This window comes from Bos mutus, chromosome 4 (genome assembly GCF_027580195.1).
Source record: "Bos mutus isolate GX-2022 chromosome 4, NWIPB_WYAK_1.1, whole genome shotgun sequence".
In the NCBI taxonomy this organism is placed as follows: domain Eukaryota; kingdom Metazoa; phylum Chordata; class Mammalia; order Artiodactyla; family Bovidae; genus Bos; species Bos mutus.
This window is the reverse complement of record NC_091620.1, coordinates 69830023-69850479: the sequence shown is the minus strand read 5'-3', so window position 1 is coordinate 69850479 and position 20457 is coordinate 69830023. Positions and strand designations below refer to the sequence as shown.

Below are 20457 nucleotides of genomic sequence, written 5' to 3'. Positions count from 1 at the left end.
AGGTCTTTTCATGTTCTGGAGGAACACACCCCTCATCTCTGTGTTTGCCCATATGTGCAATCACATGCATGATTCTGCCACCTTCTGTTGAGATGAAGCCCAACAGTGGGCTTCAGAAGCAGTTCAGCAGACAGTCCAACAAACCTTACCTTTAATGCCCTCTGACCCTACTTTCCAAGTCAAGAGCCTGGCCACATCTGACTATGCCTCCTGTTAGTGTCTGGACCAAACAGGAGTTAACCTGGCTTCTTGCAGACTTTTAGACTAAGCACCTACCCACAGTGTGCTTCCCTGGTGGCTTAGACAGTAAAGAATCTGTCTGAAATGTGGGAGTCATGGGTTTGATCCCCCGGTTGGGAAGATTCCCTGGAGAAGCACCTACCCACAGTAGCAGCCCCAAAATACCCACCTGGAGTGCAGTTGCGGGCATCCTCTTAGGCTCTTACAGAAACTGAGGCCCTAAGTAGCCTCCACCCCACTACTCCAAATCCAAGTCCCGATAAAGGCCTGGGTTAGAGATGCCTCCCAATGGAAGTCCAGCATGGCTCCCAGTGCCCCTTTGGTAAAATGGAAATGTACCTTTAGGATAGGGCCACACCTGATGTCAAAGGCCTTTCCGGATTACAGGAAGCTGTGGCTTCCCCGTGCTCAGCCCCTTGCCTGGGAGACTTGAGGAGGTAACGGTGCCTCCTCTCCCCCACTGTGGCTACTTGGGGAGCCCATTGGGAACAAATGTCTGGGATGGATGGGGAGTCTGTGGTCTTCACACATGGCACCATTCCAGTGCAGCTGGAAGATGCGGCTCCACCCACCTCTCCTCGGGAACCTCCCTGGAGGAGGGGAGGGGCTCTCCCGCTCAGCCCAGGTGATGGAACTCGTGACTGTGCACCCAGCCCTCAAGGAGGCCATACCACAACCTTTTGCAGAGCCACATAGTCAGACTCTTGGGTTGTCACTAATGACCTATGGTTTGGTCTGACCATGGGCTGAGGGGCAATTTTCTCACAGGAGGCAAGCCCACCCAGGAGACCCAAATATAAAAGGAATTAGTTGAGTCCCCAGGTCCTATCATTTCTATCCACATTTCTGCTTACACTAACTTCACCTCATCAGAAGCCATTGTCAACAATCCAGGAGACCCTCTCATAAGCCCTCCATACTCAGCCCGGTACAGGGCTCAGGGTACCTATCATTCCATCAACTCGACAAATAGGCTGCACAACCTCAGGTCACCAGGGAGTTGCACCTATCAACTTGACTACAAGGGGGCAGGACTCTCCCCTCCAGGAGCAGCCAAGGTTGCAACAAAGTGCCTTCTCTGCTCCCAAACCGAACACCAGAGATCATCCAGATCTGGGACACATTCCTAGAGAAACCACCACACACCTGCGGGCAGAATGGCTTCCTTGGCCCACTGCCCTTTTCTGCTGGGGCTTCCAGAAAGGGTGTTCCAATCACCAATGCTTACCAGAGCCTCCTTTTGGCAACCCCCAACCAGAACTCCTCTTCTAAATAGGTTCTCTCTTTCTTCTTTATGCCTGTTCGCTTTGGTTGGACAGACATCACAGACTCTGACCAGGAGACCTCTCAGGAGATTCCACAGTGGCCTCTGCAATCTAACACTCTTTGGATCTTCCATTCACATTAGGCCTGCAGGCAGCTGGTCTCACGGAGCATTTTAATGACCTTCTTAAAGAAACACTCAGGGTCTTCCCTGGTGGTACAATGGATAAGAATCTGCCTGCCAATGCAGGGGACACAGGTTTGATCCTTGGACCAGGAGGATCCCACATGCCATGGAGAAACTAAGCCCGTGGGCCACAACTACTGACCCCATGCTCCAGAGCCTGTGAACCACAACTACTTAAGCTTGAACACCTGAGAGCCTGTGCTCCACTATGAGAAGCCCCATACTGCAACAAGCAGCAGCTCCGACCCGCCAAAACTAGACACAGCCTGTGCGCAGCCACGAAGACCCAGCACAGCCAAATATAAAATAAATTAAATAAATGCAATTATATATATAGATATATGCAAAGAATCTGCCTGCCAATGCAGGAGATGCAAGAGACAAGGGTTTGATCCCTGGGTGGGGAAGATCTCCTGGAGAAGGAAGTGGCAACCCACTCCAGTATTCTTTCCTGGAGAATCCCATGGCCAGAGGAGCCTGGTGAGCTACAGTACATGGATTTGCAGAGTTGGACACGACTGAGTGACTAAGCAACAACATAACAAAAATACACATTAAAAAAAAGAGACACTCAAATTACTTTCAGGCACGTGTCCCCAAAAGGGATCAAACTCTTGTCCCGGTATTTCTAACCAATAGCATCACTATTGATAGGTTGAGGCCAGCACAAAACACATCTATAAACAGTTTTATTGGGACTTGGCCACACCCGTTTTGTTAAGTGTCTGACACACCTGTGGTTGATGTCCTTGCAGAGCTGAGTAGCTGTAATGCAGAGCACCTGGCCTGAGAAGCCTCAATTATTTGCTATCCAGGCCTTTACAGAAAAGGTTTGACAACCCTGCTTCACTGTGTGGCGTTTGGGTTGCAGGAGGGCAAGAGGGGCAGGCAGTACAGTTGGGAGGCTAGAAATAAAGAGATGCTGCAGGTATTCAACACAAAGTTTGGAAAAAATAGAACCAGCTGTTGGGTAGGAGAGGAGAAAATGCCGACTCTGCCTTGATTGAGCCAACGCGGGACCATTTACTGAGACTGGGTGCACTGGGCAGAGAAGAGTTAGCATATAAAACAACTGAAGATTTACATTTCGAACAAGTTAATTCTGAGATGTCAATGTGACCTCATCAGGATGGAGAATTGAGAGCTAGGAAACAGATGCTGTTTAGCCCAGGAGAGCAAACATGAGGGACAGCAGAAAGGAAAAAGGAAGGTCATGAGAAGTTTGGGGGAGAAAAATAAGAAAGAGAAGAAGGATACCTTGAAACACTGAGCTGGAGACGCCAACAAGCCGGGGTTTCAAAAAAGCCACACCAAGATGCAAGTTAGGGGGGACTGCCTCCCAACGCTTGGGAAGTCTGGGTGGATACCAGAGCTGACATGCATCCTCAGATGCCTGACAAGTCAGGCGTTGACCTCACGGCCCGCTGGAGTGAGGGAGAGATGGCTTCCAGCCGACCTTCCTCTAGAAGTCAGGTTGAATCTTAACCCCTTGCATTTACCACATGGAGACCAGAGCAGGGCCAAAGGTTCCCCACCTCCCCACCCCTGCGCCCTAATCTCCTTGGGCCAGCTGACCAGAGAATGAGAAAGAACCAAGTGACAAGTCACTTAGGCCCAACTCTTTTTTCTTTTTTCCCTTTAAAAAACAGCAGTATCAAAGCTCAATAAAACTTTTGAAAAATAAGATAATTTAAAAAGAAGAAAAAAACAGCATTATTGATATAATGGTGGACTTAAAACGAACCGACTGTCAATTACTTATCCAGCAAAGGTGGGTTTCTTCTGGATCAGACCAGAACTGCAATCCCTGACTTACAACCATGGTGAGCCATGAGCAAATCCTGCCCACAGCATGGGAAGAAATAGGCTTCTTACAGGGGGAGCTGGGAGGGCAGGAGCAAACAAAGAGCCCTTGGCTTCTCATTGGCTGAGTCCTTGCTGGGAAAGGAGTCTTTTTCCTGTTGGGCTCTGCTATCAGCATAGGATGTGAGAGCCCCTTCTGCTCTTCCAACTCAATTTGAGATTTCTCAAATTTGTTGATTTTTTTTTTTAACAATATACCCATTTTAAGTATATAGTCCTGACAAATGAACACACCCCTGTAAACAACACCATAATGAAAATATAGACCATTTCCATTGCCCCTAAAAGCTTCCTCAGCCCTTTTGTAGTAAATCCCTCCCCACAGCTCAGCCCCAAGCAACCACAGATATGCTTTCCATCATTGTAGATTAGTTTTGCTTGTTCCAATGTTTCACATAAATAAAACTTGTTTGCAAGTTGAATGAATGAATGACCTGTATCAGTAGTTTATTCCTCTTTACTGTGGTTAGTATTTCATTACTATAAATGTTGGTCTGATACAACAGAATTGTTTCCTCTATTACCTGATGATGAACACTTCATTATTTCAACTTTTTTTTGCTGTTATGAAAAGAGCCAAGTTTCTTCTTTTCATCTCAGAAGGTAAATCCTTTCTATGCTTACAGGCAGGAGAGAGGAGAGACTGGAGTGGAGGTTGACTCCAGCGCTGCCCACATGTTAGGATGTACCAGAATCGCCTAGAGTGCTGTGAAAACACAGATGCTGGTCTCCACTCCCAGAACTGATTCAGTAGATCTGAGGTGGGTCCAGAATTTGCACTGCTCTCCAGGACTGCTGATGCTGTTGTTCCAGGGACCGTACTTGGAGAACCACTGATCTTGTGGGGTCTCCTGAAAAAATCAGGAGGACGGGGAGGGGGAGTGACCCATCCTGTGGTGCTGTACTCATCCCAAGGCTCATTTACACACAGCCCTGATCACTCTCAGACACACATAAGCTTAGGATGGTTTGTCTTACAGCTTTATTGAGGTATAACTTACATTCCACAGATTCACTTAGGTATACAATTCAGTGATTTTTAGTAAATTTATCAGTTGTGCCATTGTCAGCACTGGTCTAGATTTAGAACATTTACATCACTCTAGAAAAATCCCTCCGGCCAATTTACAGTAATCCCTGTTCCCATTCCCAGACAACCTATTTTGTCTTTATAGACTTGCTTTTTTGGACATTTCAAATAAATGGAATCATGCAGTATGTGGTCTTTTGTGTCTGGCTTTTTAATTTAACATAATGCTACCCTTGGTCCTCTATGTTGCAGTAGGTATTAGTACTTTAAAAAAACTACTAGTGTCTTATTTAATTGTATGGATTCATTGTTTAATCGCATGGATAGACCACATTGTCTTTACGCATTCCTTAGTTCCCGGACATCTGGGTTGTTGTTTGGCTATTATGATGAATGCTCCTTTGAATATCTGTATACAAGTCTTTGCATAGACATATTTTTCCATTTCTTTTTCAGTACATACCAGGAGTGGAATGTCTGGGTCATAAGGTAAATTTATATTTAACATTTTAAGAAACGGCAAAACTGTGTTTCAAAGTACCATTTTATAATCCCACCAATGATGCAGAGTCCATTTTCCCTAGATATGTTATCGTTGTTTTTTACTGGGACAAATACAAGATAATTTGAGATCAACCTGTACGAAGAAATGTATTCAAAACACTGTTCATTAAATACTTTAAATGCACATACAAGAGTGTAGAAACATGTTTCTTGAGGCCGGTTTCAGTCTTGTCTGTACATTAGAATCATCTGGGGAGCTTTGAAAAATTCTGATGCCAGGCTATGTCTCAGACAATTAGAACAGAGACACAATGGAGTGAGTGGGCAGGCATGAGGACTTTCAGTGCTCCCCAAGTGAGTCCAGCGTGCAGGCTGTCTGCTCCTACTCAAGTGCACAAAGACAGGCACAAAGTTTGTTGATTAAAAAAAAGTTTGTTGAGTCACTCGCTGAGATAATAGCTAAATAGCTACAGCTGAAGCAAGACAGTGTCTCCAGAACACATTGAGTGAGACTGGAGAGGTTTGAAGGCTATAGAAATAAAAAGGAATATACCGTCTGGTTAGACAAGTCAGGAATCTAAGCACCATCTTGGATCTCTCCCTTTCCATCATCCTCCCATATCTGATCTATCACTCCCATTAACTTCCTTCCTAAATATCTTTAGAATCCACCCACTTCTATCCATCTCCAGTGATGTGATCTGGATTCAACCTCTATCATCTCTTATCTAAACAACTGCGAAGCTTCCAAGTGGCTTCTTATCAACCTTCCTGGCTCCTTTCCAGCCCATTCTCGACACTAAATCCTAAGAATTCCACCTCATTCACAAACAGATCTGGTCATATAACCCTTTTCTTTAACCTTTTTAATTACTCCTCACTTTCCACTGCACCTTGACTAAATTCAAAAACCTACCCTTTGCTGCTCAGGGCCCAGTATGCTCTGGCCCGGGCATCTGCTCCTGACGCAGGGCCCCTCCTGGGCAGTGGCTTTATCCTGCCTTCTCCTCCTGGGTCCCACTGTCCCCCAGCTCCCAGCTTCTCAGGGAAGCCTCCTGACCACCCTGCACAGCTCAGTCTCCTCCATCACTTGCTCTCATGGACCCCGTGCCTTCCCCTTGCAGCATTTATACCTCAGTTTGCTTCTTTAATATAAATACCCTGGGAGTATTCTTTCCCTCTCCTGCTTTTTCTAAAGTGAACAAGAAAAGCTGTCTCTGCTTAAACTGTGCTTACTGTGTTAACCAGCCACAGAATATCAAACCACTTGTGGCAGACAAGATGGCATGATGGGGAGAAAGGGGAAGGACCATTTTAGGATCCTGCCCCTCCTTCACAACCACCAGCTTGCAGGTGAGGTTGTCTGGAGGGAGCCAGGAGGCTGACTTCTCCTCCTTTTGCTCTGCTGATGGGCCACCAGCCACCCGGCCACCATACAAGGAAGCAGATACTGATGAGGCTCATGGTGACACAGATGCACGCCCTGGAGGTTGTGAACTCCTCAGAGAAAGCTGCCAACTCCGCTTCTCCCAGTTTCAGCAGGCAATCATTTTCTGCATGATCAGATCCAGTCTGATTATCAAAGGTCCTTGGCACTATTTCTCCAGAGGCTTTGTTTTCCCAGTTTTTTGTTCTGTTTTCCATTGAATAAGGTACGGGAGCCCTCTGGTGGCAATTTGTAGAAAAATCTCATGAGCAGGAGAGATGCTTAGTTGGGGTGAGAAGTCTCAGTTCTTCACATTTCTTTCCTTTGCCTCCACAAGCTATTTCCAATTATTTTATCAGACATTAAAAGTAAACCAGGTTACACAGGGTTATATCAATTATCTAATGTCTTCTCCAACTTGTGAAGTCAATTTATAAACATAGATCTTAAAGAACTGAACAATTAAAAAAAGGCTTGCTGAAATTACTTAAATTACAAAAGTAAAATTAATCATTATACTTTAAATTACAGAAATACTAATTACATTTTTTTTAAATTTTCACATCTTAGGTCTTCAATAAAATTTAAATTTACAAAAAAAAAAAAAAGAGAGAGGACAAAAAAGTAAAGCAGGGCCATTATAAACCATCTGAACAAGAAGGCATCAGCAAACCAGTGCTTTTTGTGGTCAGGCTTACAGCTGGCCAGGCTGTGTTGCTAAACTGACCTGTGACTGATGATGTGGTCCGAGGACGTCAACTGAATCTGGCCCATGGTATAGACTGGAGACCCTGACTTGCTGCTCAAAAGTGAATGCTCTCCATGGTAGAAGGACTAAGGTCTACATAGGGTCTATTAGCATCATTCAGTTGACGCATGTATCACATTGGTATCCAAGTAACTGTGTAGGGAGGGGGAGCTCTGTGCCAGCACAAGGTCTTACGGGTAGAAAGCTGGGACCAAGGGCAAATGGAGGAACAAGCCAGGTCTTGGCTATTTGCAGAGCTGGACAGTTATGAGACTCAAGAAGAACTGGGCTGCTGAGAAGGGGGTGGATGACACATCTGTCAGTGCTACTTGTTCACATTCAAGCTGTTTCATCAAACAGGAAAAGTTAAGGAATCCATTTGCCATAGCTGGAGATGGTGGATGTCCAGGCAGGTAGAAGAAAGGATGACAACAGGGAACAGCTCGTGGTGATCGGGCTTCAGGAAAGGAAGCAGCATCTAACTTCTCAGACTGTTTCTCCAAAGGCTGGTTAATATCTATTCCTGCTTTGCATTACAATGTTTGATATGCCCCTCTTTTATTAGCTCTTTTTCATATTGTTTAGCTTTTCATTTAACTTTTTCTCTGCCTTTTAAAAGCAAAAATCAAACTCTGTATTATATTTTAAAACATTAGGGGGGAAAAAAACACATTAGGGGGAATTCCCTGTTTGTCCAGTGGTTAGGACTCCGAGTTTCCACTGCCGGGGGCCAAGGTTTCATCCCTGGTCAGGGAACTAAGGTCCTTCAAGCAATGTGATGCAGCCAATAAATAAAATAAAACAAAACATTAGGAACTCTAGGTTTGAAGAAGAATCATAAAGAGATCATGACTTTTTAACAGTTACTTTTTTGATGGAAATCCAGTCACATCTGCCTGTACTGTTAAATATACCATTACTCGGACATTCATATTCCACTAGGAACATGATATATTACAAGAGACAGAAGGACTTTTAAAACCACATTTAACTTTTAATACAAACTCTGTTGCACTAGTACAGAAATAACCCCTTCATGCACAGATAAATTTAGCACCTGCCATTGTGGAAGAGGAAAAACTATACTGTTCTTGTCTCCCCTACCCCACCCCCATACATTGGTAAATTTGAAGTAACTTATCTCTGTGCTCTCTGATGCCAAGGCAAGCCTGTCTGGTCTTTCTGGATTTCCACAAGAAAGGCTGATCTGTGAAAAGTGAAGACTAGAGACATTAAACTATGTAGAGCCATCTTTACCTGGGATTACTTCAAACTGTGCTTCAGCAAAGCTCTGAAAATTTCTTCTAGAAACCTGCTGTCTGTATGGAAAATAGTTCACTCTTTCAGTTTCACAGCAAAAAGAGAAAATAAAACCCCAGAAGGCATTTAAGTAAATGCTTTCCAATCCCACGCACTGTATTAATTAGCTAACATTTTATACAGTACAACATAAACATCGTTGGTATGTTTATTTGTATGTAACACCCCTAAGCATATAGCATCTACACTCTAAGCGTATGTACAAATTCAACAAAATATCTACATATAAAAAGCTTTACTTAAAATTAAACTTGATGCAAGTTATGAGAAACCAATTTATTGGCAAATGAAACTGAGCATTCCTTCAACCATAGGTTGTTATAGAATTTCATATGTGGAAGGAAACCATTTGATAGATATTATTTATGAAGCTGGTAGAATATATATGCTTATTTTCAAAACCACAGATGTAATCCCTTTGACTGTTGGCCTTGTTAGCACTTATCAGTTTTCTTAGATTCTGCAAGGCATCCATGTAATTTGCATACACACTGTTTAATGCTGCAGAGTTTCAAAAGCTGCCACATAGGTAATGACTTAGAAAAAAATATATTCCTGTTGCTTTGCTTTATGTGCTTTTTTTTTGAAATAACTTAAAAAAAATTTCTACCAAGTTCCCATCTTTCTTACTGAATGTGACTTGTTTTAATAGAAACCATAAGAGACCATAAAATCATCATATGCTCCAGTTGGTGATAAAACTTTTCTTTTTAGACATATGGGGGAAAATGCTCCTTAAAATAAATTGTCTTCATTTTACTGTCACAGTTCCTTTTTATACCCCAACATTGCCATCTTCATGAACTCTGCCTTTTCCAAGTGACTTTTAGACAATGACAATAATCTAGGACTCCGAGTTGACTGTACCAAATGATATAGAAGGCAGTATGTTGTGGAATGCTTATCATCTGAAGGCACTGCATATGTCTTGCCCTGTGCTTTCTGGAATAATTTTGGAAATTTAATTGGAGTGATCTGTTTGAGATTCTCTTGGTCTGGCACAAGTGCCAAAATGCATTGCGATACACATCGTTTATGCCTAAAAATCACAGACCAGAATGGAGAGAGGATGTAAAAAGTAGAACACTGTACCAATATAATACCTTGATGATTAAGAGGTCAATGGAGTAAGAGGAGCAAAGAGCAGGTAAGAGAGTCTCAGTAAGCATCAGCAAATGTACCTGTCATAATTAACTCATTTAGCAAGTATATATTGTACATATGGTTCCTTACAGTCTCCCAAAAAGACTAACGACAGCTAGACATAGAGTCACCAATTTCACGACAATGTCCACAAAGACATTGAAGTTCTAGAGAATACTACAGTAACACTCTTGACAATGAAAACGGAATTCCTACTTAGGGGTTCAGTGGAGGAGAGTATCAAACAAAGTATCAACCCATGTTTGATTAACATACACAGGTATATCCTTTAAAGGTGTAGCATTTTTCATGCAACCTATTGAACTGTATCACAAAGTGGGCAGAAGGTGATCTGTTGATGATGTTGTATCATTTTTTTTTTATCAGTTCTTAGGAAATCAAGATGACCTATGTTGAATGAAAAAGTATGCACTTTGCACTGCAGTTCACATTAAGATATCATTTGACTGAGTTACGTTCTTGCTTTGACAGTTCTCATCATATGAACACCCAGCAGCACATAGACCTTCTGCCTCTATGTTCATAGTATGAGAAGGTGGACAGACAAGTGCTTATTAAGATAAACATTTGAGAAAAGTTGGATACTGGCAAAGAGCTCACAAATCAGACAAATGAATTCATGGCGTTGACAGGAGATGGTGCCTCTGAGCTTTCGTTTCCTTCAGCTGGTTCTTTCTCTTTCTTACCACTGTACTGTCCGATAAAGGAGCCGTCCTCATTGAACTGGCCATTCACTCCCTCTCCATAGTCAACTAGGCTATCATCGCTATCTTCCTTTTTCACAGTCCTGTCTGAAGGTGTTCGACTGCCTTTTTTTAAAGGCTTGTGGTCTTCCGCATCACTGGAAAAAGAAAGATAAAACATGTTCGTCGAGATGGGCCCTTAGGTAAAATGCTTGGTTCTCAAAGATCAGGCATGCAAATTATGAGGAAGCATTTGGAGCCCTGAGCTTCTCTAGCCCAATCTAATCGCCAGGTGGCCTTCAATGACCGGAATGTGGTTGGAATGAAAGTAGAGTGCAGAAATGGTTTAATCATGAAGTCTTCGACAGGTGGATGGCTTCACAGGGTGATGTCAATATCAATGACAGATTCTGGCCCCTGATTTGGAAGCAACTCAGAAATTGTCACAAGCATTACCAAAAGAATAATTGAAAAAAGTTGAAAATCATCACTATTTTACTAGAATTCAAAAGGGTGTAAAAGTTTATGGTAGAGAAGTTAGTATGTTAAACTGCATAATATCTCTGATTCTTTGGATATGAATGGAGAATGATTTTGGTTAAGTGTGAAATATGGATTTTTGTTTTTCTGAGCAAGAAGCAAAATCCTGCATCTCAAATCATTGTGTTACTGAGTGCAGGCCAGACTTGTAAACTTGAACCTTACCTTTCAAGAGACCTACACATTCCATTAAAGGGATGCAGAAGAAACAAATGAAAATAGCCTAAGAAAAAAAGCAAAATCCTTATACTGATTGCATACAGTATTATTTTTGATTAGTTAATGGGTAAAGATTTATTAATTTGGAAAGAAACATAATTTAACTTCAGGGCATTACATCTGTACTATTAGTAGTGTGTTAATATATTCTGACAAGTGTGAGTGATGCCCAAATGTAAAAGCCAGTATCTCCTGCCCTCTTCTTTACCCCACTATTCCCTTCTCCCCAGTGTGTTATGCAGCTGATCCATATCAGATGGTAATCTGAGGAGTGCAACTTAATACACATGTGTAGGACTCTCTATATATCTGCTTATGTCTCTGTTAAACCCCTAAGTATAACATCTGGAAGTAGAAGAGTAATTACTATATTTAAGAGCATTCACTCAAATGGTCATATAACTAGGTATGCACGCTGACCTAGTCCTTAACAGGTAATATTTGGTTTAAAAATAAAAAGGAAAAAAAAGCAATGACATATTTTGTATTCTTTCAAAGAACAAAAATGGGAAACATAAACATTAGTTTAAAAAAATTTGAAAGATTTCATGTAAAAGAGAGGCCCCTGAGCTGTAATATTTCACCTAGCAACTTGTGCTAGGACTTTACTATTCCCTTTCCTTTGAAAAATAACTTCTTTCTAGCCAAGATACAAATATTTCATGGTATATGGATATTCTGGCCAATAATTCCTACTAGGGTCTCCAGTTTTTCGCCAAGAAGAAAATTTCAAGACTGGAAAATAGTATTGGCTTTACATGACATTGATATATGCTATTGAAAATTACCTGTGTTAGCAACACACAAGTGCTTGTCACAAACTGAATAAATGATATTATCACTGTTGTTAGTAAATAACCAGGGAGGAATCACAGAATTTTGTAATGGCCTGTGTCTGGGAAATGTCAGGGGACATAGCAGCCAGTCTCCAACCTGGTACAAGAATGACTTGCACATTTTTGGAATTTAATCATTAGCTTCTAAGCTGTGCTTGAATACTTCCTGTGAGTTATTGCCCATAACTTGGTGAGAAAATTCCACTGAAGAATTTAATGATGAGCAGAATTTTGTTACCTTGATCCCAACTATTAATATTATTCTGCTTTAGAGAACTAATGTTCCAAGGTGTACACTCCAGGAAATTCTAGTCTATGACATTTCTTTGATTCATCCATTCACCCATCTATCTATCCACCCACCCACCATACATCTAATAAATGTTCATTTAGTGCCTACTCTACGACAGGTTTGAGTCACTGGAGATATAGCAATAAACAAAACAGACTAAAACCTTCACTAAGTTTACTTTTTGAAGGGGAAAATACAGACAATCAACATATTTCAAAAATTAGTCACAGAGTGTGTCAGAAGGTGATTAGTTCTATGGAAAATACAGAGGTGAGTAAAGAGAATGGAGGGTGTCAGGGGAGGGGGTGGAAAGTTGACATTCAAGTAGGATTTCCAGAGACGGCCTTGTTAAGAAGTGATATCTGATCAAAGACTTAAAAAGAGTTGAGTTAGTCAGGTAGACAGCTGGAGGGAGAGCCATTATGACGGGTAAATAGTTCAGATGCCCTGTAGGAGGGCAAGCCTGTTCTAGGAATGGAAAAGCAGCTTGGGGTGGGAGAGGGGGAGAGGGGAAGAGAGGGAAGAGAGAGACTGAGATTAAAGAGGTGATAGATCAGGTCATGTAAGGATCTGTCTCACTGAGACAGGAAGTCAATGGAGGGAATTCAATGGATGAGTGACCTGATATGATTTACATTTTTAAAGGATTACTGTCATCAGTATTGCAAATAGCCTACCCTAGAGGGAGGGGTTGGTGAACTACATCAAAATTGGGCTGTGCTCATTTATTACGTATTGTTTATAGCTGCTTCAGTACTACAACAGAATTGTAGAGTTGCAACAGAAACCATGCAACTTGTTAAGTCTAAAATACTTATCGTTGGACCTTTTACAGAAAGTTAGCCGACTCCTGCTCCAGGGGGCCAGGGAGATTACTGTGATAATTCAAGACTGAGAGGACTGTGACTCGGGACAGAGTGGAACACTGGGCTGGTACAAAGTGGTATTACAGACGTATTCTGAAGACTGCACCAATAGGACTTCCTGATGGGTTAGATATGGAAGAAACAGAGAAAAAGACAACACCAACATTTCTGGTTTGAGTAGCATGAAGGATGGAATTACCCTTACTCTGGAATGCAGCATGTTTGGGCTAGAAGACTGGTGGTCCAGTTTTGGACATGTTCAAATTTGACATGTCAGAGGAACCATTCATTTTGTGAGATAGTATAACATTATATAACACTGATATCTAAAACCAACAAGAACAATTTGAGAAAGTAAAAGTAACATTACAGGCTAATTTCACTTAGGAACATAGATGAGAAAAATCTCAAAGAAATCATGAGCAAATAGAATTTAGCAATTGGCTAAAAAGAGAATATAGCATGACCAGGTTGGGTTTATCCCAAGAATGCAAGCTTATTGTAGCATTAAAACATGATGTATAGAACAGTCTTTTGGACTCTGTGGGAGAGGGAGAGGGTGGGATGATTTGGGAGAATGGCATTGAAATATGTATAATATCATATATGAAATGAGTCACCAGTCCAGGTTCGATGCATGATACTGGATGCTTGGGGCTGGTGCACTGGGATGACCCAGAGGGATGGTATGGGGAGGGAGGAGGGAGGAGGGTTCAGGATGGGGAACACATGTATACCTGTGGCAGATTCATTTTGATATATGGCAAAACCAATACAATATTGTAAAGTTAAATTTAATAAAAAGAACAATAAAAAACAAAAAAAAACACCAATTCATGTAATTCACCATTTTTGCAAAAGAAAAAAATTTATGATTATCCCAGTAGATTTAGAAAAAAAAGTTTTATGGTAAAACTTTACCATAAAGGTAAAATCTGAAGAAAATATTTAGGAAAAAAGTTTCATTCACAATAAAACTTTAATATACTAGGGACAGAAGTGTCTTTCTTAAATGTGTCTATAAGAAACCCTGAGTTAATGTCATCCTTGATGGTGAATGTTGAGTTTCTTGTTTAACATCAGAAATAACAATTCTAATAAAAACTGAATTGGAAAATACTAAGTGACATGATGAGAAAAAGAAATAGAAGTCATATATATTAAGAAGAAGAGAACCATCATTATTCATAAATAGTATGATTACATACATAAAAAATTGGAAAGAACCTATAGGCAAACATTAGAATAAAAAGAAAGCTTAGTAACATTGCTTAGTATCATATTAGCATAAAAGTAAGTTTGATCTAAGTACTTACAAACAATTGGAAAATGAAAATTTAAAAATAATTCCATTTAGGATACCACAAAAATATAAAGTAGATAAGAACAAATCCAACAAAAATATGTGTAAGAGTCCCATGAAGAAAATGAAACCTGCATTCAAAGCTATTGAATAAGAGGTAAATAAATGGAGAGATATATCATAACCATGAATAGGAAGACCTCTGGTAACTGTGTTCACTTTCTTTACATTGTTTTTTAGATTCAGTTTATTTCCAGTAAAAACACAGCAGGCTTTTATATGGATCTTGGCAAGCTGATTCTAAGATATATAAGAACATGAAAAGAGTCAAGAATATTTAAAATTTCTTGAGGAAGAATCACAAAGTTGGAGGACTTGACCCACTAGCTATCAAGACTCACCCCAAGCTACTATATTAAGACAGTTTAGTTTTGGTGCAGAGATAGACAAACTTCTGAGTGGAATAGAATATCAGACCCTGAAATGGAAATACAGGAAGATCTTTTTGTTGGTTTTATTCCTACATCAAAAAATTTTTGACATTATCCTATTGGAAAATCTGGGCTTCACTGCTGGCTCAGATGGTAAAGAATCCACCTGCAATGCAGAAGACTCTGGTTTGATCTCTGGGTTGGGAAGATTCCCTGGAGAAGGGAATGGCTACTCACTGCAGTACTCTTACCTGGAGAATTCTACGGACAGAGGAGCCTGGCAGGCTACAGTCCATGGGGTCACAAAGAGTCAGACAGGACTGAGTTGCTAACACACACACACATTGGACAATTTTTTTTGGTAGCAACATTTTTTTTCATTAAAAAAATTTATTTATTTTTAATTGGAGGATAATTGCTTTACAATGTTATGTTGGTTTCTGACATATATCAACATGAATCATGCTATCATAACTGGGACAACTTTTAAACTCCTATTTTCCAACTATTTCCTGGTAGCAAGAAATATAATTGACTTTTACATTATTTTTTTTTAGGTAGCATTACTGAATTCTCTTATGAACTCTAATATCTTCCTACAGATTTATTTGGATTTTTACACACATAATCACATCAGTTATGAATAACGGCCAGCCAGTAAGGGGCTCCCCAGAAACATCCTTTGCAGTTTAAAGGCCACACGTGTGTGCTTAGTCGCTCAGTCGTGACTGACTCTTTGTGACCCCATGGACTAGCTCCTCCATCCATGGGAATCTCCAGGCAAGAATACTGGAGTGGGCTGCTGTAGTGGGCGAGAATCTATAGCAACATGGGCTGTGCTCAAAAGACATAAAGTAAGGAAACGGGATATTCTACTCACAGAGTCTTTCCAGGAAAAGCTGTTCAGAGGCAGCTCAAGATCTTTTAAAGACGTGTGATATAATGTCCTACTTCAGGAATTAGAATCTGGTTAAATGAGAAAAGTATTTATGAGGCACCAGCACAGCACCTGGCTTGTGAACAGTACCTAACAAATGAGAGTGCCCATCCACCTGCCATCACACCTCTTGGCTCCACTCCAGACTCCCTGCCTCAGAGAGACTTTTTCCTATGAAATACCTTGTATAACACATACACTTAGAACTTTCCAGATGAGATGGGTGGTGACAAGTCTGTGATGAAGCTCTGAATGAATGCCTGCCTCTTTTCAACTCAAAGATGAATTCTCTAATGACAGAGTAAGTCAACTGCTTTTGACATTGTGCCAAGGGAAGCTGCTTGGTCAAGTTTCAGTATGAAAGGGTAGTTTCCCAAACAAGAGGAATTTAGAAGCTACAGAAGATCATTGAACAATCATATCCTTATTTAGCTATGTGGTATTTAAAGCTTAAAAAAATCCATCCATGTTTTTATGAGAATTTTTTAAGGACAGGAGGTATCAGATGTTAATTCTTAGCCTGGAATGGCAAAGATGAACAAGTTCCCCAAAAAGTAATAAAATCATCCTAAAATAGTACATATAGCCACAAAATACATTTTTGATACATATAATCATATCAGTCATGGATAATGATTATCTTTATAAGTTGTGCAATGGAATGGAACCTTTAAAACTCAGCTCCTGCATTACTCCCTCTGGGACAACTTCTTGTGCCACCTCCTTCAAGGCCATGAACTTGGCTTTGGCTTCCTGTCCCTGCTCCCTTGGCACCTTGGCTGTATCCCTTCCCTTCCAGCGCACTCTTTACACTATGCCCAGATTGTCCTTTTACTTCCCTGCATCCCCCTCGACCATTAACTAGTGAGATAAGAGTCTATTGGTTTTAAAAATCTCCACAGCTTAGAATACAGTAGGCACTCAATAAATACTGGCTGAATGAATTCATTGTAAAATAACAATAACAATAAAAATAACAATAAGTGCATTTTAGAAATTCTTCAAAATTCCAACTCTAACTTTTTTTTCCATTTTTTTTCTTCATCAATTTTATGATGTCAGACAAAGCACTGGAACCAATTCTTTCCTTCTCTTACCCTAAAGAATCAATTTTAGAGTTCACTTTTTAAAAATAGCTGTGCACACAGAAAGTATCCATTGAATGCCTGCAAAGTAAAAATGCAGCAATGATGAATACATCTGTGATCACTAGGTCTGATTCTCCTGTGGTCACCACCCTACCATGGTCAAATCACACTGCAATAATTTTTGACGTTCACAAACCAAACACTCCCTCTAAAAGTCTGTCACTGTTTATACTGCTCATGATCAGTTTACGTCTCTGAGCAGAATAAATCTAAAGTATATATCAAATGCAATATATGTGCACATCATCTGTGCCTCACGAACATGGGTTAGCATGCGTGCAACAGGGTCATGTTGACATGACAAGACTTCCCTGCCAAGAGCCTCCATCAAATACCATGGTCACATGGCTTATGACCTATGTTCATTCTGGTTTTTAAAGGGATGGATCTAAAGAACAAAAAAACACTTACACAGTTGGTTGCATTGTTTCTCTGATTTTTCTATATGTTAGTAAGGATGCAGATCCTACTATCTGTATAATTAAAGAAACAAACAAAGAAAGCTGCAGGCTTCCACCAGAGGGTGACTGTTTGGGGGTGAGTGTTGGAGTGAGAGTACAAGGTTACAGCATATGCAAAAAAAAAACACAAAACCCCATCAAATTTGGCCATTGAAGTTCCATCCTTTTTGCACTATGAAATACTCCCTGGCTCAGAGCCAATCACATAGAAATGGCTTCATCCTCAAGCATGAGAATAAGCAAACCATCAACAGAATTCATTAACATTTAGGCAATAGTCCTGATTTTGTGTGTGTCTGTGTGTGATAGAATATTAATTTATTTTCAGAATGAAAAAGAATAAGAATCAATAAATAATACAGAGCTCAAAAACTTCTAGAAGGTGCAAAGTAGACAAGGGACTTGTAATTTTCACTCTTGTGACATTTAAGTGTATTATTTAAAATTCTATAATAAACAGTTGAATCCATTTTCATTCATGTGACATCTAAGGAATGAAAGGTTTTTTAGTTTCTCCTAGTAGAAAAGAAACCAAAGGAAAAAAATTCTCAGGTCATGCCAGGAAGTTATAAGACAAAGCCACATCGGTAGCAAAGGGTGGCTGGGTGTTTTGGGAAGTGATTTCACTTGTGGGATTGTCCTTATGAACTTTCAGCTTCAATGAAAAAAAATCACTGAGTTGTGTTTCAGGTTTAAGACACCTGTCAGAACCTTATCTCCTTTGGCAATTCGCAGATCTATAGAATTTCAAGGTTTTTTTCTTCACACATGAACCAATGAGTTTGTTTTTAATAAACCCAAGGGAAAGTCTTTGTCTTCTGAGAAACTCAAGGCATTAGCTAAAAACAGCTATTTGAAAATGCTTCACAAACATACCACATATGAATTAACACCAAGACAAAGAAACATGACCAAAGAAATATAAACACAGTGATAATGAGGCCAGTAACTAAATACTCACTATGTTCTGCTCTGAAACCCCAAATCACATTAAAACTCATTGGTAGATGGTTTATAAAGGAGCACAGAAATCAAAGAACTAGAAACCTTCAGAGATTCTCTCATACTTGAACAACTCTGTTATTTTAGAGATGGAACAAACTGACACTTGGATTAAATGCCATATCTAAAGAAATCAAAGGTAAGGGCTAAGTTGACAGCAAAACTAAGTCTCTTGATTCCAGATGAGTTCACATTCAACCTAGATTTCAATCATGTTTTAATGGAGTAGGCAGAAGAGGGACTCTGAGAAAGCCTTACTACAATCGATCATGGTTTCACATAACTATAAGAGAAAGCTGACATTTGAGATGCACAGAGTGAGCAGTATGTTGCCAGATTCATTTGGGCATGATAATGTAGAACAGAAATCCATTACCATGTGAAGAATATATGGAGAGCAATAGTTTGTTTTTGGTTTGTGCAGATACATAACTTTTTCAGACTATATCAAAAATTTGGCTTTATTACAATAAACAGTGGTGGAGAAGGCAATGGCACCCCCCTCCAGTACTCTTGCCTGGAAAATCCCATGGACGGAGGAGCCTGGTAGGCTGCAGTCCATGGGGTTGCTAAGAGTCAGACATGACTGAGCGATTTCACTTTCACTTTTCGCTTTCATGCATTGGAGAAGGAAATGGCAACCCACTCCAGTGTTCTTGCCTAGAGAATCCCAGGGACGGGGGAGTCTGGTAGGCTGCCGTCTATGGGGTCACACAGAGTTGGACATGACTGAAGCGACTTAGCAGCAGCAGCAGCAACACATATCTTGGGTAGAATTCTAGTCATAGGAACACTAAAAATAACAAGTTGTTTAGTAATTCTGGACTCTCTTACTTTACAGGAGAAATATGCAGGAGAGTGAATGAAATCAGCAAAGATTTCAACTCATCCAGTGTTAAGGCCTGGCTGCCCTTGGCTGCGACCCTCTGCAGGCTGCTTTAATGCATTAATATTACTTTGTGGATGGACCAGTGGGGATGCTGAATGAGGTTTTCATACCCTTTCAGCCTTGTAGTCAACATCTGACATCAAGACAACCCTCACTAGACGTTTTTCGGTATCCTAAGATCCAGAATTCTGAAGAGTTTTAAAAATCATAGTCACCTCTTCTGGAAAGGAGATTACAATGAAAGATGAGGTGCTGAGACACACAGGCAAAGCACTTACATCTGTGTGGAGACTGGTGTGAATCCAACTTTGTAAAAAAAAAAAATACATAGTTTTTCTCAGTCACTTCTCATATTTCTTACCCTTGGCTTTATTTTGCCCCTCGTGATGTTGACATGGTCATACCAAAAATGAGCTCTAGAGATAAGTAAAAATGAATACACATATCTTATTTATAAATATCATCTGGCAGTCACAAATAGTGACACATTTTATTTTACCTAAAAGCCTTTTCTTCTGGCAAGAGAGAACCTCAATACTGGCCCCGTGCATATTTAAAAGATTATATAATCAAGAGGCTTACAGAAAGAAAGAACAAGGTATAAAAGCATTTTTGATTAATAGATACATTCTTTTTGGAATACCAAAATCCCAATGTTTTAACTGAATAAATATATCTTTTGTTTCTGCTTTTAAACATATCTAAAACAATAATTTATCTCTCTTAAATACCTATACCCCTAGGCAAGAAAATCTTTGTTTAAAGAAATCTTTTTGTTTTTTAAAAAAACTATTTAGCACATAGGTTACATTACATTTGTCCTTAATGATGGAGCCAAGCTAAGAACATTTTATTTACCAAAACCCTGTGAATTAACACACTGCCTCCAGGGCTGTGATATTTCTTAATAATTAAGAGCTTCTAAAACCACCATTGAAGTGGTCATTGAAGTGAAGTGAAGTCAAAGTTGCTCAGTTGTGTCCGACTCTTTGTGACCCCATGGACTGTAGCCTGCCAGGCTTCTCTGTCCATGGAATTCTCCAGGCAAGAATACTGGTTTGGGCAGCCATTCCCTTCTCCAGGGGATCGTCCCAACCCAGGGATC

At 40.3% G+C, this 20457-nt stretch overlaps 1 protein-coding gene across 6 annotated transcripts in view; it reads right to left on the bottom strand.

Annotated features, from left to right (window-relative positions):
- Positions 1–4501: 4501 nt before the first annotated feature.
- Positions 4502–20457, bottom strand: part of NRCAM (neuronal cell adhesion molecule) — a 320887-nt gene continuing 304931 nt past the window's right edge. For 5 of the 6 annotated variants that reach the window (XM_070369599.1, XM_070369603.1, XM_070369602.1 and 2 more), the window contains one exon: positions 4503–10586. In XM_070369599.1, the coding sequence (XP_070225700.1) occupies positions 10349–10586 (238 nt within the window). In that variant the 3' untranslated portion in view covers positions 4503–10348. Of the gene's footprint in view, positions 10587–20457 lie in introns of all 6 variants that reach the window. The other variant, XM_070369605.1, reaches the window with a different exon arrangement.